Source organism: Eriocheir sinensis, chromosome 5 (assembly GCF_024679095.1).
Source record: "Eriocheir sinensis breed Jianghai 21 chromosome 5, ASM2467909v1, whole genome shotgun sequence".
NCBI classification, from domain to species: Eukaryota; Metazoa; Arthropoda; class Malacostraca; order Decapoda; family Varunidae; genus Eriocheir; species Eriocheir sinensis.
The window spans coordinates 7966804-7984239 of NC_066513.1; the positions used below are offsets into that span (position 1 = coordinate 7966804).

At 44.0% G+C, this 17436-nt stretch overlaps 1 protein-coding gene across 32 annotated transcripts in view; it reads left to right on the plus strand.

Moving 5' to 3' along the window:
- Positions 1-17436, plus strand: part of LOC126983884 (receptor-type tyrosine-protein phosphatase F-like) — a 334247-nt gene that overhangs the window by 224707 nt on the left and 92104 nt on the right. For 29 of the 32 annotated variants that reach the window (XR_007736281.1, XR_007736311.1, XM_050837047.1 and 26 more), the window contains 2 exons: positions 4603-4672; positions 7067-7290. The exons of 2 other annotated variants lie outside the window; for them this stretch is intronic. Coding sequence is in view for 28 of the 30 variants with exons in the window: in XM_050837047.1 (XP_050693004.1) it covers positions 4603-4672; positions 7067-7290 (294 nt within the window). In the remaining 2 variants the exon portion in view is untranslated. The remainder of the gene's footprint in view (positions 1-4602; positions 4673-7066; positions 7291-17436) is intronic. One more of the 32 variants, XM_050837154.1, reaches the window with a different exon arrangement.

Consider the following 17436-nt stretch of genomic DNA (forward strand, 5'->3'; position numbering starts at 1 on the left):
TCTTGTATCCCATACTATTAGATCTTCCATGACCACTTTTTCCATCCCACTCAGCACCCTATATACAGCAATTAGATCTCTCTCATTCCTCTGTTCCATTGTCGGTGGGTTCATCTGCTTTAATCTCTCTTCGTATGTTAAATCTCTTAGGCCTGGAACCAGCTATGTTGCTACCCTCAGAATGCTCTCTACCCTCCTTATATTTGTCATTGTACTCGGCGACGATACTATTGCTGCGTATTCCAGTCTTGGACGTGTCATGGTTACAATTAGTTCCTCCATCATTTCCTCATCCATATATTGAAAAGCAATTTTTATGTTTCTCACCAGGCTGTTTCACCTACAGTTCTGTTTATGTGTTTCTCTGGCGACAAATTAGCCGATACAGTAACTTTGTGTGTGTGTGTGTGTGTGTGTGTGTGTGTGTGTGTGTTTGTGTGCAATTCACCATCTTCATTCCATACGATGGACTTGCGATTGCCAGCCAGAACCCTTTCCAGCTTCACATGGAGCTCACAAGTGAAAAGACTTCGGGTACAACTGAAAACACACACACACACACACACACACACACACACACACACACACACACACACACACACAACATACCCGTATAGACTCCGCCTACATAAACACGTGATCTCTCTCTCTCTCTCTCTCTCTCTCTCTCTCTCTCTCTCTCTCTCGACATAATGCACTAATGTATATAATATCCTGTACATATTAATGTAGGAGTTTATGTGTCGAAACACAGCTTAGGATCATGCCGCCGGATGTTTTATGAAAAGCTGAGTGAGAGTGTTGCTGACACTAGAATCTGCACCGTAGACACCGGAAGCTTGAAAGCTCCGGCGAACAACGATGCATATAAAACCAGCGGGCAGCACCAAAAGCCAGAGAAGTCGACAGCGAGGCAAGCAGCCGAGACTGCCAAGACGTGCGCTCCGCTTTGGGTGTGGCTTTCTTTTTAGTGCGACCGTTCACATGCTGTAATTTACTTTAAGACTGTAAATACAAGTTTATACAAAACAACCACAGACGCTTTATGTACCAGTGAGAGAGAGAGAGAAAAAAAAACTCAGAAGTGAATTAAGGCAATCCGCTCGGCCATATATACATCATTCGTACTCACGACTTATGGTAAGGCCTTTTTGTTATCTCACCAACTTGTGGTGCAGGGAACGGTGACTCCGGCCCTGACAGTGAGGTAACAGTGAAAGCCTAAATACCAATAACAAACATAACACGTATCAACCTATACGTATACCAAAAACTGGTAACAAATGGTGGCAGCGGTGGGATTCTCTCTCTCTCTCTCTCTCTCTCTCTCTCTCTCTCTCACACACACACACATACACACACACACACACACACACACCATCTCCCACTTAAAAAAAAATGCAGAGAAAAATATATATAGTTGTCTAGCTGCCAAACCTAAATTAACCTTTTATTATCATATCAATATTATTACACACACACACACACACACACACACACACACACACACACACACCGTGGAGGAGGGACGCAACCAGGAGAGAGACCCCTCTGTGTGTGCCCAGCGCATCACAGAGGTGATTGTCTCTGGAATGGAGGCATACATTCCACATTCTTTCTCTACTCCTCATGCTAAAAAGCCTTGGTTTAATCATGCTTATTCTCGTGCTATTAAAGATAGAGAGGCAGCTTACAAAAGGTACCAGATCCTATGCACTCCTACTAACCATGATCTTTATGTTTCTGCCCGGAATCGAGCCAAATCTATTATCCGGCTTACCAAAAACTCCATCAATAGAAAATGCCCAAACCTTGCTTTCTCTAATTCTTCCCGTGACTTCTGGCATCTAGCCAAAAATATCTCCTCCAATTTCACTTCTACTTCTTTCCTTCCTCTCCTTAACCCTGACGGTAGCACCGCCGTCTCATCTATCTCTAAGGCTGAACTCTTCGCTCAAACTTTCTGTAAGAACTCCACCTTGGACGATTCTGGGCATATTCCTCCTACTCATCCCCCCTCTGACTTCTTTATGCCTATTATTAAAATTCTTCCTAATGATGTTTTCTATGCCCTCTCAGGTCTCAACTCTCAGAAGGCTTATGGGCCTGATGGAGTGCCTCCTATTGTCCTTAAAAACAGTGCTTCCGTACTGACACCCTGCCTGGTCAAACTCTTTCGTCTCTGCCTATCAACATCTACCTTTCCTTTCTGCTGGAAGTACGCCTTTTACAGCCTGTGCCTAGGAAGGGTGACCATTCCAATCTCTTAAACTACCGCCCTATAGCTTTACTTTCTTGCCTATCTAAAGCTTTTGAATCAATCCTTAACCGGAAGATTTATACTTCTAACCTTATATCTGATCGCCTGTATGGGTTCCGTAAGGGGCGTTCTACTGGCGATCTTCTTGCTCTCTTGAATGACTCTTGGTCATCCTCTCCTAGCCGTATCGGTGAAACTTTCTCTGTTGCGCTAGACATATCGAAAGCCTTCGATAGAGTCTGGCACAAGTCTTTGCTTTCTAAACTGCCCTCTTTCGGATTCTATCCCTCTCTCTGTTCATTTATCTCCAGTTTCCTTTCCGGCCGTTCTATCTCTGCGGTGGTAGACGGTCACTGTTCTTCCCCCATACCTATTAACAGTGGTGTTCCACAGAGCGCTGTCCTATCACCCACTCTCTTCCTGTCATTCATCAATGATCTTCTTTCCATAACAAACTGCACTATTCACTCGTACGCCGACGATTCCACTCTGCATTATTCAACTTCTTTCAATAGAAGACCATCCCAACAGGCAGTACATGACTCCAGACTGGAGGCTGCAGAACGCTTAACCTCAGACCTTGTTATCATTTCCGATTGGGGTAGAAGGAACCTTGCGTCCTTCAATGCCTCAAAAACCCAATTTCTCCACCTATCAACTCGACACAATCTTCCAAACACCTATCCTCTATTCTTCGACAACACTCAGCTGTCACCTTCTACAACACTAAATATCCTCGGTCTATCCTTAACTCAAAATCTTAATTGGAAACTTCACATCTCCTCTCTAACTAAATCAACTTCCTCGAGTTTGGGCGTTCTGTATCGTCTCTGCCAGTTCTTCTCCCCCGCACAATTGCTATCCATATACAGGGTCCTCCTCCGCCCTCGTATGGAGTATGCATCTCACGTGTTGGGGGGCTCCACTCACACAGCTCTATTGGACAGAGAGGAGTCTAAGGCTCTTCGTCTCATCAGTTCTCCTCCTCTTACTGATAGTCTTCTACCTCTTAAATTCCGTCGCGATGTTGCCTCTCTTTCTATCTTCTATCGATATTTTCACGCTATCTGCTCTTCTGATCTTGCTGACTGCATGCCTCCCCCCCTCCCGCGGCCTCGCCTCACACGACTTTCTAATCAAGCTCATCCCTATACTGTCCAAACCCCTTATACAAGAGTTAACCAGCATCTTCACTCTTTCATCCCTCACGCTGGTAAACTCTGGAACAATCTTCCTTCATCTGTATTTCCTCCTGCCTACGACTTGAACTCTTTCAAGAGGAGGGTATCAAGATACCTCTCTCCCGAAATTGACCTCTCTTTTTGGCCACTCCTATGTACTCTATTTGGGAGCAGTAAGTGGCGGGCTTTTTTTTTCATTATTGTTTTCTCTTTTTTCACGCCCTTAAACTGTCTCCTTTTCAGTAAAAAAAAAAAAAAAAAAATTGATTGACGCCCAGCACCCGTTCATTCACTGCTGGGTGGACTGAGGCACGGAGTAGAGGTGGCTGCCAATTCGTCTCCACTGCACCCAGGAATCAAACCTGGGTCATCTCTTTTATGAGGCGAGCACGCTGGCCACTGCACCACAAAGCTCCTTTGTAACTGTGTGTGTGTGTGTGTGTGTGTGTGTGTGTGTGTGTGTGTGTGTGTAAGTAAGTAAGTAAGTAAATATTTATTGCTATCAAAACATCATATATGCATATATACAAACAAAACAATGTAAATTAAGCAACGGTCTGTCGAGCCGAAGCTCCATGACAGACGGTATCTTATCTAAGTACATGATTTTGTGGGTGCATGAAAATGATTATAGAAGCATGAACATTATAATTATGTAAACACAAGATTATATGAAATAAGTGTGCATCGTAGTGACCCAAATATTACAAAAGAAATTAAAGAAAATGAATTACAGTTAATTTAGTTGAATAGTAAAATAGTTTTTATTTTATTTTCTTCTTTAATATTAAAATTTGACTTGATCCAAGGAGAATTTTATGCTCTAAAGGAATACTATTAAATAATTGGAGACCGAAACTTATCACACTGTTTTTAAAAAAAGCGTTGTTCTAAATTGGTGGCAGTACGAATCAACATTGTTATATATACTTCTAGTATTTCTTGGGTTGTCGACAATATTAAATATGTTATTTTCTACACAGTTTCGCACCATTTTGAATACAAATAATAAATTAAAACATTTATAAATAACATCAAATTACAAAAGTTTTAGTTGTAGAGAAAATAGGGGCTGTTGAGTCACATGATCACGTGTGTGTGTGTATGTGTGTGTATGTGTGTGTGTGTGTGTGTGTACTGAAATGCTTTTGTCGTTCTCAGGTTCAAGGGAAGAACAAAGGCGTGGATCAGCTCGGTGCTGAGTCGGAAATCATCGCCACCACGCTGGGAGGTAAGACTCCCTTCCCTTCCTTGCTTCCCCTCTTCATGCATTCACCTGGCAGTAATAGTTGTCTTGTGTGTGTGTGTGTGTGTGTGTGTGTGTGTGTGTGTGTGTGTATATATATATATATAATTCACCACGGCCTGTTCACGAGTTAGACCTGCATTCGTCAGCAGGTATCCTCACGACATGAGCAAGTGCTCATTGTAGTCGATCTCTGGGTACTGCCAGAACCTCACCCCCCCACTCCCCTTGCTCAAGGGGGGACAGTAACCATTCCTAGTCAACGGAAAGAATCCGGCCTGAGCGGGGCTCGAACCGCCGCCTGTTTGGCCGTGAAGCCTTGCAGCGCGGCGCTCTAACCGATTGAGCTACCGTGTGTGTGTGTGTGTGTGTGTGTGTGTGTGTGTGTGTACAGTTTTAAATGATCCCACTGCTCCTTTATCCAAGTTTAAGGGAAATGGTCGAAGGCCAAAGACTTGACTGAGAGGTAAGTGCTAGAATGGATACAAAGATGGACGAGACACTTTGGCCCAGGTCTTGTTGTTGGTTTAGGGCGAGATTGGTTAAATTCTGTACGTGCACACACGCATGCTCACAAAGCTGACCTCAGCTAACCTAAGGTAATTGACCCCCAAACCAAGAGCAAGACCCACACCATTTTATTTATGTATGGGCTATGCCAATCGTGGGCTTTCTTGCTAGAGCATGATGGTCGGCCACAGCCTGTTAGGGTGTAGGCAGGCCTTTATAATGGTGCCTTCTTGATAGGCTCATACTGGCCCCCGGAGTTCATCTTTGATCTTCTTTTAGAAACGTCTAGAGTCCGGGTTGATAGATGGTCTTCAGGACAGCAAGTGTGAGATATTCATGAAAGGGTAGCCTACGAATATCGAGACACTGACTATTTATTTCTGGGCACAATATGATCACTTCTTATTTGAAGATAGTATTTTTTTTCCGGAAACCACTAAATGAGTGACTTTTTCAATTTCCAAGACTCATTGAGTTGCCTAAAAAAGCTATCTCTAACAATAAAAAGCAGCAAATCGCCTCCCAGAAATAAACACTCAGTGCCTTAGAATTGTGAGCTAATGAAAAAATATCACGCGTAGCTTCCTCTGCCTTCACTTACGATCTTTCAGTTTTTACTCCACACGTCCAAGTCCAAAACTTGATTGAATTATTAAAATCCATAAAAAAAGTGAATATCCATAAAAAAAGTGAATAAGATGAGTAACATACAGAGGTGTAAAATGTAAGCAATAACGATATCTACACGATGGTGATTACAACATCAGCCTAAACCCTGATTCGACTGATTCTTGGACACTGGAGGGTTATTGAGCATTAACGAAATCTTACGCACGTACTCTATGACTCGCTGTGGGCCGCGACTAAATGCCTGGGTTGCCAGATATCAACGAGAACAACATGCATTTACCTTGTTGGTGGTAGTGAGTGTTCTGAGTGCTAATCGGTTGCGTGAACGTTGGTTGTCTCGTATATTTATTGGACTGGGTGCGCACGCTGTTTTGAAACTGTAGTGAGCCTCTCTACATAATATTAACTACTAACTATGAAGAATGCAAAAGTTTATGATAAAAGGGCCCAAATTGTAGAGACAAAATCGCAAGCATTTATCGATATTAATTATACTTAACAATAGTCACTTATAACCTAGCCTGACCTACCGGGGGCTTCACCCCTCGTGACTCCCCATTATTTTCTGGGGGATGGACGACGCCCATTTATATTTATTAAGGAAGGAGCCTCGCTGCTCTCGGGGGTGCATCACACAAGCTTATCATGTCCCTTTTGGTGTGCGTCGCAACCAAGGAGACGATAATATGATTATAGTCTCCTTGGTCGCAGCTAACGGTTTAGTAGCAGAGAGCTGTGTTTTTCTGCGTTTTGAGCTATTTTGACGGCCTTTTGTATTTTTACCGAAATATAAAGGCATATATTTGGCCTTTCTAATGCAGATGTTGGCCTTATGGGATTATTTTTTGGTTCCTTTGACTTTTCCCAGTCCCAGAAATCTGGCAATCCCTGGCTCAATCTCACTGTAACAGTGTGAATCTCGCAGCCGCCACTCGCCAGTCACTCACACTCACACTCAGTACCTATTGGTCTGTCAGAGTGGGTGGGTGTGCTGCGTCGTGCTTTAATTCCATTAACATTTTTACATTATTACATAATTTTTTTCTCTTTTCCGGATGTCATTCGTCACTGCACTGCATTCAGGGACCAAAAAATAGTCCATAATGTAAATATCAACTTCGCAGGAGTAGTCTACTCTTTGTTAATATCAACCCATTAGCATTAGGCAAGGTGCGCATCATGACTCAGCGTGCCCCTCTAATATTGCAAAGGAAATGTGACTCCACTAATGCCTCGCAGAACCTGGGAAAGTGACAAATCTGCGAACGGAGGAGGCAAACGGGACTTCCTTGCTGGTGACTTGGGATAACCCCCAGGACAGCCCCTCTAAAGAAGAGCTTGAGTCCTTCAAAGTGTCCTGGGTAGTACAAGGAGAGGCCACAGGACGGGAAGAGCAAACAGTAGGACTACAGAAGAGATTTCTCATAAACCACCTTCAGCCCAACACTTCATACACCATCAAGGTTAGTGTGTATTTACCTATATAGTTGTATTTACCTAGTCGTGGTATACGGGACAGGAGCTAAGCTGGTACTGTTTCGTCTCTATATCTACAATAGTCCAATTTGGGCTTAAATTCATGAAACGTCTTTGCATGGACCTCATTCTTTTCCATGCCGTTCCAGGCCTTTAACTTTTTCTTCTTTATGTCTCTTCTAAAGGCTTCCGTTTTCATCTTCTTTCCACGGCCTCTTGATTCTCTTGTATCTCACATTATTATATCTTCTTTGGCCACTTTTTCCATACCACTCAGCACCCTTTACACCCCAATCAGATGTCGGTAGTTTCAGCTGCTTCAATCTCTTTTCATATGTTAAGTCTTTTAGTCCTTGAACCTGCTTTGTTTCTGCCCTATGAATCCTCTCTACTACTACTCTACTGTACTCGGCGACCATACAATTGCTGCGTATTCCAGTCTCGCACGTATCATGGTTACAATCAGTTTCTTCATCATTTCCTCATCCAGACATTGAAAAGAAACTTTCATGTTTCTCACCAGGTTGTATGTGTCACATAAAATTTTGTTTATGTGTTTCTCTGGCGACAAATTATCCGATACAATAACTGTGTGTGTGTGTGTGTGTGTGTGTGTGTGTGTGTGTGTGTGTGAACTGCTCCTCCATCCAGAAGGGAACAATTGGTTAAATTGTTCGCATTGCAATTCATCGGCCCCTGCCGGAACGCCGATGACTGTGGCGCTCGACCATATATTTTAATATATTACAGATAAATACTACATAAAACATAATATAAGTCGAGTTAGATCTTAGATCCTATGTGATGTCGGGCGCTGCTGGCACAACGCTGCTGCGTTTCCGCGGATCACTGCGAGGCTGACCCGCTGCCGCAGCCACTCGGTTTCTCGCTTTTCCCCCGTCCTCTCTCGGATGCGCCTGCCAAGGTTCTTGATGAGGTCGCTGAAGGCGAGACCAAGGACTCCGGTGGTCTCCACCGTCAGCGGCATGAAGTCATACCGCTGGCCGAGGTCGCCATATCGTTGCCGATTCCGGGACTCAGCGGAGCATGCGGCAACACCTGCTGTGGCAGCGCAGCGCAGTCAATGAGGCGGGTGCTGCTGAAGGTGTTCACGCAGGTGGCGTCCCACGCTAGCATCTTGCCCTGCCTGAAGGGGTAAATCGTAATGCCGTCGGGGCGGCGTCCATCACCGCGGTCTAATAAGCCCTGTGGCTCGAGGATGGCCGCCACAGCGGCAGATGACAATGCACGGTATACCACATCGTTAAGGGCTGCGTGGCGGGGCAGGCGACTAAGGGTCTCTGTTGCAGGACAGGTTGTGGTGTCCCAGCCTGCCAGCCATGGCTCCGCAGCGACATCGGTGGGGCTGCTGTGTGGGGATGCCCGTTCGCAGCCCTACTCCACTGCGGACAGCCTCGTCGGGGAGGAGAAGGCCGAGTCTCTCTACGGGAAGGGCCGAGAACCAGGCGCCGCTATGAGGAGCCCGGGCAGCAAGGAGCCGCGCTCTGTCGACCTGGTTGGCGTGGGACAATAGATCAGATAGGCGGTGTTCAGAGGCTGCCTCATCAAGGTGGCGCTGCTATAATGGCTCTTCAGGGTTGAAGCTGGGGCAATGCGTAGTAGTGAAGATGTCGATGGCGGATGCTAGGCGGGCCGGTCTGTCGCCGGTGGGACGGCGGTTGATGGTACAGACCAAGTCTCGCGTAGCATCCACAGACGCAATGTAGGCGGGCAACGCCACATCGGCCAACCGCCTGAGGCCTAACCCTCCAAGCCGAAGTGCAGAGAGGCTTGAGTCCAGGCCTTGTCGTCGGGGGCCACGTTGCAGCTGCATGATGTCCGTAAATTAACCACTCAATAGACCTGCGATTGCCTGCAAGTACCCTCCCCAACTACACATGAAACTCACAAGTGAAGGATTTGTTGGTACAGCTGAAACCTCACACACACACACACAAACACACACAAACACACACACACACACACACACACAAACACACACACACACACACACACACACACACACACACACACACCTATACCCCCCTTCACTCCTTCCGTAGCTGTAAGCCCTCACCACTCTATTAACAAGGACCACACCTGCAAAAGTTGAACAATGTACAGTGCACCAGCCACCCATCGTTATCGCCCTTGTGACTTGCTAAAACTAAGGCGAGGAAGCGGTTACCCGCCGACGGTCGTTATTACACGCCTTAAAGACACCAAACTCTTCTGCAATCGAAGCAAAAGGAGAGGCAGACGAGTGGGGAGAAACATCCCTGTCATCATTACGCGAGTGAGTCGGAACAAACCAGTGGTCGAGAAGGAGTACAAACATTTTGAGGTGATGCGAGCGTGGTATAGTCTGCCCTTTTTACTCCTCTCCAATGTGACCTCCCTATGTAACAAGATTGAGGAATAAATGGTGACGATCAGATCCACTGGTGCTGGTGTGGTGGCCATCACGGAGGCGTGGCAAATAGTTCCTGAGATCTGCAACATCGATAACTATGAACTATTTGACCATCTCAAGACTAACAAGAGAAGAAGGGGGGTGGCCCTGTACTGCCCCTCCGACCTGACTCCTTCACACCTTCAGGTCGACATCCCCGAGGGAGTGGAACCCCTGTGGGTGAGGGTCACACCTGCCCGCCATCCTCGCCACACTGCCTCCATCATCTACTGTGTGGCACACCATCCTCCTCGCGCGCCCACTGCACAGCTGCTGGTTGACCACATCATCGACACAGCTGACGCGCTTCGAGTGATTTCCCCTCTTCCAAGTTGGTCATCTGTAGGGATTTTAACCGCTTAGACGACAGCGACACGATGCACCAACTGAATCTCACTCAGGTCGTTGATTTCCCCACTCACCAAAAAGCTACTCTCGACCTTATCATGACCCACCTGAGCCAGTAGTACTCACCCCCCAGTCTCTCTCCCCCATGGGACGCAGCGGACACCTGTCAGTGTGGGAACCGGCTAACACCACTTCACTGCCTCAGTCATCCTCCGCCAGGTCATACAGGCCCCTGATTGACTCGGCAACCGGGCAATCGGGCAGTGGATTACACGACACCCCTGGACTGAAGTGACAAATGAGCCAGACGTCAACCACAAATGGGAGCAGTACCAGCACACAATTACCAGCGCCTGCCACACCTTCTTCCCCGTCAAGATGTCCCTAGTCCATCCACCTGAAGCCCCCTGGATCAACCCTACCGTCATTTTCTCGCAGAGAGACGGGGCCCACAACACATACCCTGCCCGCTACAGACAGCTTAGGAACAGAATCATCAGGGAGATTAAAACTGCCAGAGTGAACTATTATCCAGATAAAATACACCATCTTACACAGGCCAACAACAGACAGTGGTATCACAAGGTCAGGTCTCTATGTGGACTCGGAAAACACTCACCCTCCTTCCCTTGCACTTCACATTTATCACCTGACCGAGCGGCCGAGGAGATAAACACCCATTTTGCGTGTATCAGTCAATGCCTCCCCAAACTTGATCTCTCCGCCCTCCCCACATGTCTACCATCCCCCCTCCACCCCCCTCCGTCTAGGAGGTTGATGTTTTCAGTAAATTAAAGGAATTTAGGACACAGAGCTATCACGCCCACTGACCTCTCAATCAAAATTTATAAGGAATTCGCCCCCTGAACTTGCCACCCCCATTTGCTCCATAATAAACGCTTCACTTGAACAAAACACTTGGCCAAGCGACTGGAATATTTCCTACGTCACTCCCATCCCCAAAACTTCCAGCCCACAGTCCCTTAACGACCTCAGGCCAGTCGCCATCATGCCCATTCCCAGCCTCATTTGTGAAGACTTTATTTTTAACTGGGCTCATGATGATATTAGTAGCCTCATAGGCATCCAACAATTTGGCAATATGAAGTACTAATCCGCCACTCATTGTCTGGTCAGCTTTCTAGATTTCATACACAGCCACCTGGACAAACGAGACACCTTTGTCCTTGCTTTTGTCGACTTCAGGAAACCATTTGACCTTGTAGACCACACTGTTGTCATTACTAAGGCCATTGAGCTGGGGCTTCACCCTAATAGTGTACCGTGGCTGACTGATTTCCTCAGCGAACGCCAGCAAATAGTTTGCTCCCAGGACTCTGTCTCCCCCCCGCTTCAGGTGATGTGTGGCGTCCCGCAAGGCACTAAGATTGGTACTGTTTGCTTTTTGGTGCTCATTAACAATGCCCTCATGGACACATCGCATCTCTGGAAATACGTAGACGACAGCAAAATCTAAACACGTTAGGTCGGGCGGCCTGGTGGCTAATGTCAGCCTGGTCCGCGCAGTGACGTCACGCGTGGGCCAGCGGCTGGATTCTGCTGCAGTTTTCAGCTGGGTTTTGAGTTCTTTAAACAATATTCTCTCTGTTTTTTCTTTACTTATCCTAAATATTTATTAAATTTTACTCAATTGGGGATGTGAGTCCTTCAGTAGGCGTTTTGGAAAGGTCGAGTAAGGGGTAAAGTCTTCGTACTGCAGGTGTCTTTATTGCTACTTAACAGTTATTTACATGAACATAAAATATTATTTACAGCATATGTATATATTTACAGCATATGTAGCCTATGTTATCATTTTCATTTTCTTCCTTGCCATTCCCCTACACTCATCGCGAATAAGTGCATTCTGTCTCTTCTGTTTGTTCTGTTTGATCATTTTATTCAGGTGCCTCATCCTAAAGAAGATAGATATTCTAGCAAAAAATGCAATGACTTCAGATGACACATGTACTCCTGCACGTTCCATTTCTGCAGTAAGAGTTTGTACACACTCAGTGCCTGCCCTCAGCTCTTCACCATGAACGGCTTTAAATACTGCCCTCATAGTACTTAACTGGGAAGAAAAGCTATCAGAAGGCATATATAAATGACCTCTACTGATCATTTCAGTCCATGAGTTAGTTGGCGACCCACAGTTCTCTGCCACATGTCCTAGATTTGGGTATTTCATTGAAAACTTTTTCACAATGTAGCCGCCAATATACTGTAGAGACTGTTCTTCTATGACTGTACTAGCTGACTCAATACATTCACATTTTCCATATTTTCTTGGTTTTCATGCAAGTCCACAGACACTTCATCGCCCACCGCTTCCGTATCTAACTCCATATCTTTAAACAGAATACTAGTTAGGCAGATTTACAGTGCAAGTTCGCGATCGCGAGAGTCTGATTTACTCTGTGTTTTACTGGTACTTTAGCCAAAAAAGAATCACAAAGTTCTTCATTTTGGCTTACATTACTCTTTTCACTAACCAAAGCAACCTCTCTACCCAACATGATCTTCTTTAACCTGTACTTAAAACTAACAGCATCTGGGTGATCATGAGTGCTGCCCATCTGCCTGATACAGCCAAATAAATTTTCTAGGCAGTCTTGATTCAACCTCCTAGTCATTATGAAATCAAGTTGATGACTTTGTTTCAGCATTTCAAAGAGTCCTATGAGCGACTTGCAAGATAAAATTATCCCCTTTTGAAAAGCGTAGAGTGATCTAGATCTAGAGTTCTTTACTCTCATAGTTGACATTAGGTTTACCATTCGAAGCAGTATGTCTTCCTGCAGTTCCAAATGCATACCAAATGCACAGCGCTGTTGTTTATCCCCATACATATGTGAATTCATAACATCGAACCACTGATCCGCAAAGGAGAGAAAATTAGCTGTTGCCTTCCAGTTTTTGCTCGTCAACAGTCCTCGCTCTCCTAAGTATTGTATAGCACTTGCACAGCTTTTTGAAAGAAGCTGTGTTGCATACTTTACCCTTTGTCTTTGCTGTCCAACCACATTAAGGTGCACATCACTCACTTTATAAGCTAACCCATATTCTGTTTTTGTCTTTACTAGCATTTCACGAATACATTCATCAGAAACCGTGTCACCATTTTCTAGGACAAATCCTGAATCCAGAAGATTGTTTCTGATTAGTTTAATCATATGTGGGACATCGGCAAAAAGAAATACTTCCCTGTCGGCACATGGATTTTTGAAAGACACTTTGTTAGTTTTGACCGGATCTATGCCCAGTGTCTTCCATAAGCGAAGATTAGTAGGTCCTAAATCATGTACTATACCTATTACTTGGTAGCCTACTGCTTCCACTTTTTCAATTAAATCCAGTACAATATCATGCATCTTTGAGTCATCGAACTGAAAATAAATTGGTTGCTTCCATTGGCCTACCAGGCTTCTCAGCATCACAACCTGCACATACTTATGTGGCTTATATAATGTGTCTGTACCCTTATCATAACTCCACTGTTTGCTAATACTCATTTCATCGAGACACATGACTACTAACTTTTCTTTAGCATCAATAGTATCTGATTTTGACTTCATGAGTTGTAAGACAGATGACAAGATGCCTGGTTCACAAGTAAAATTTCTCGCTCTGTCTTTCAGTGTTGTTTCAGACGGTAATGGGAAGCCTTTCACATTTCTTAAGTATCTGTAGCATTTCGGACTAAGGCTCTTTAGTGTCATGGCAGAAGCTATATCTTCTTCTGGCCAATGTTTCACAGTTTTTCTGTTATTAATGATAGCATCAATTTGGGTTTGTGTGAAGAAAGGTTTCAGAATATTGTTCACTTTTGTGTTTACCTCAGTATCAATAGCATGTTCAGAGTTCTTTTCTTTTAAGTTGACATAACTGGTACGCCACTGTTGCACTTCATCCTGTAGCTTACTTATTTGGGCAGATAAGCTTTCACGGATTTCCTGACAGTCTTTGCAGGGTGTCGGTGACCTACTTTCATTCTGCAAGAGGCCTCCATCACTCCTTTCTTCATTAGAAGCTGATAGTTGTGTGACCATGCCACCCCCGTCACTAGTGTCTACCTCAGAGCTTTCACTTGGACTACATTCACACAGCATCTTTTCCACACTTCTCTTCTGGCTTCGCTTTTCTGCCCTCTCCGCCCTCTTGGTCGAAATTTCTTCTGAACTGGTAACTGAAACAACGGAGACCCATTCTGAGAACATGTCAAGAACGGTGTTCTTCATGGAGACTTATGAAATACGTGTTTACACCGTGGAGAATCGCATACATCATTGATGCATACAGAGACTCATATAAAATCTAGATACATTGTGGGGATACACATAAAACCTACATATAACATAGGGAGTCATATAAGAGCTGCATGCATCATGATATGTACGTACAATCCTCATTTTTCATGAGAATTCAAGGACCGAATACTGCCTACATATATCTTGGTCATTTATTTAACATCACTACTAATATACATAACAAATAGTTAAGCAACACTTACCATTTGGGAGGAAGAGTGATGGTACAGCTTCTTTCTTCAGAAGTCGTTTATTCCGAGGACTTTCAACACCAAGTAACCGACTTTTCATATCATCCATGTAACTGTCACTGGTAAAGTGCTTAGAACATACAACAGCGCGTTGCATGCGAGGCCGGCACGCTAAACACTCATCCACCGCCTCCCCTGGACTGTAATTTGCATTAATATTTCTTTCAGGCGGTCAATATTTTCTTCTGCCCTTCATGTCCAATAAATTCACTCTCCCTTGTAAACACTGCCTGGAAATAACCATTCAAAACTTTCACCATTGTTGCCGCGTGCTCGTACTGCTCACGATCCACCTTTCGTATACTTATTCCTTCTCTATTTCGACTTGCTGTTGATCTATCTATGAAATAACATCGGCAGCTCTTTATAATTTTCTATTACATTCCTTTCATAGTTCCTCTCTTCCTCTCTTTGTATTCTTATGTATTCATTTCTTTATTGTTTGTACTTCGTTCATAGGTTCTGTCTTTTCCTTCTTCTCCATGCTACAGCTCTTTCTTCCTTTGTTATTTCACATCTTCTTTTTAATGTTGTTGTTGTTGTTGTTGTTGTTGTTGTTGGTGTTGGTGGTTGTGGTACTGTTTGCGATATCGTTTCCTCCTCTTCATTAAGTCACATAAGAGACTGATGAGGAAGATAGAGTTCACTGGAGGACTGGGAGGAGGACTCTTGAGGTGGATGAAGGGTTTTATTTTTAATCTCTCTTATCCCCAGTTTTGGTACGTGTCGCTTTACTTATTGTAAATCTCAAGTAAAGACATCCACTTCTCTTCCACTCCTCCAGCTCTGTTGAACTTACTCCAGTCCACTTCTTCAAAGTACTTTCTTAACTGTGCAAGGTTTGCCTTGCTCTAATTGTATCTCCCAATTCTGTGTCTTCTCTTCTCCTCACTTCTCTTCATTCTTTCACTGTAAACTAAATTAATAACCACGTGATTCTGTATTGTTAGCCTCTCTTGTTACCAACTTTAAGTGTTAAGTTTAAGTGTTACTTTTAATAATTTTAAGGCGCGAACTGTTATCTCACGTCAGGTCCGGTGTACCGTTGCCTGCGTTCTCCAGTTGATTGAAGTGGTTGAGACAACACAATAGCCTTTTAGTTAAGTGATGTGTGGCCGAGCGGTAGCCGTTATAAGTTCACTTTAGTTCACTTTAGTTCTCTTTAGTTCTCTCTCTCAGGTTAATCCAAATACCAAATGTATTTTAACTATATTAACAGTTGTATACAAGGTTTACAGTTTACGTGAGCGAGACGCACGAAATCAGAGACTGCCACACCGCTGCAGGGCGCGGAGCGGCAGAGCACCGCTCGCCTGCCCGTCACCCGTCTTCTCTCCGCTTCTCCGCGCAGGGTTGCCAACCTGATTTTGCGGATAGTACCAAATCGGAGCATCAAAACGTACCAAATCTGAACAAAACGTACCAAATGTAAATACAATATATATATATATATATATATATATATATATATATATATATATATATATATATATATATATATATATATATATATATATATATATATATATATATAAAGTATAATAAGAAACAAATTTTCTTACCTTGACTAAAGATGTAAATCCTCGTCCTCTTGTGTTTTCCTGTGGAGTCCACTTTCGGCTCATTTTAGATAGAAGAACCTGAGAAGGATGCCATGTTTTGCAACTGTAGTCCTGAAGCATACATTTGCTACGTATCAATCCATTCAGAGTCTCTGTTTTAGTCGTGATCTGTTCTTTGTTTTATGTTTGTAACGAGGGAAAAATCCTTTCTGCGGCAGCAGACGAATGAGGCAGAGACATCAGGTTCATCATAAGCTTAGAGATATTCGAAATCTTGCCTCATCACCACACTTTTCTAGTGAAGCAGCATACCAGAATTTTTCAGGCTCCTCAGATGCTACACTTAGAGCTGGCAGTTCACATGAAATTATTTCTCTCCACTCTCTGTTAAGATCTTCATACGCACTCTTCTCAATTATATTTGGAAATTTTACTGCCAGTGGTATGATAGACTTTGGTTTTCCTTGCTGTACATTTGATGGGTCAAGTGCTTCAAGCAGATGTAAGTTGTTGAATAGATTAGAGGACAGGAAACGTTTTAGCATTTGCTTTGAGAGAGCAACATAGAAATTGAGTGTCTTCACGTGAAACTGCTCTAAGTCTCTGTTAGAAATATCAGAAGAGTGCTCTAGGAAAATACTTTCTGTTATTGCTCCGCGGTAAATATCTCCAAGGCTGAGATAGTTGGAAGGATCATGAACATTAATCTGAGTCAGATCACTGCTTTTTAGTTTGTCTGCTTTCATGAAGTTACTTAAGATGCCCTTGACACTGCTACTGATAGATGTTCGAAGCTTATGAATTCTCAGGGATGTTGCCTGGAAATCTAGGTTTAGTTTATTTACTGCAGGCAGAATGTATGCCAAAAAGGAAAAGTACATTTTTATAACAGGATTATGTAATTCCTGCAATATTGCTGAAGCAGATGCCATCTTATCCTCCAATGCAGCAGATGTAAAATACAGCTTAAGTGTAGGCCATTGCTCTAAAACTCTTTTTACCACCTCTTCAAAGGAGAGCCATCTAGTAAAACTAGGGTGCAGTATTCTATGAAGTGGAGCCTCTGTGAATTTCTGAAATTCCTCATATTCTGTGAATCTTTTAGGGCTGTTCATTATGTAGGTATGTATGTTCCGAGCTAGTTCTTCAACCCTATTAGGCAGCTCGCCACATGCATTTGAGGCACAGAGGGCAATGGAGTGGCACGCAT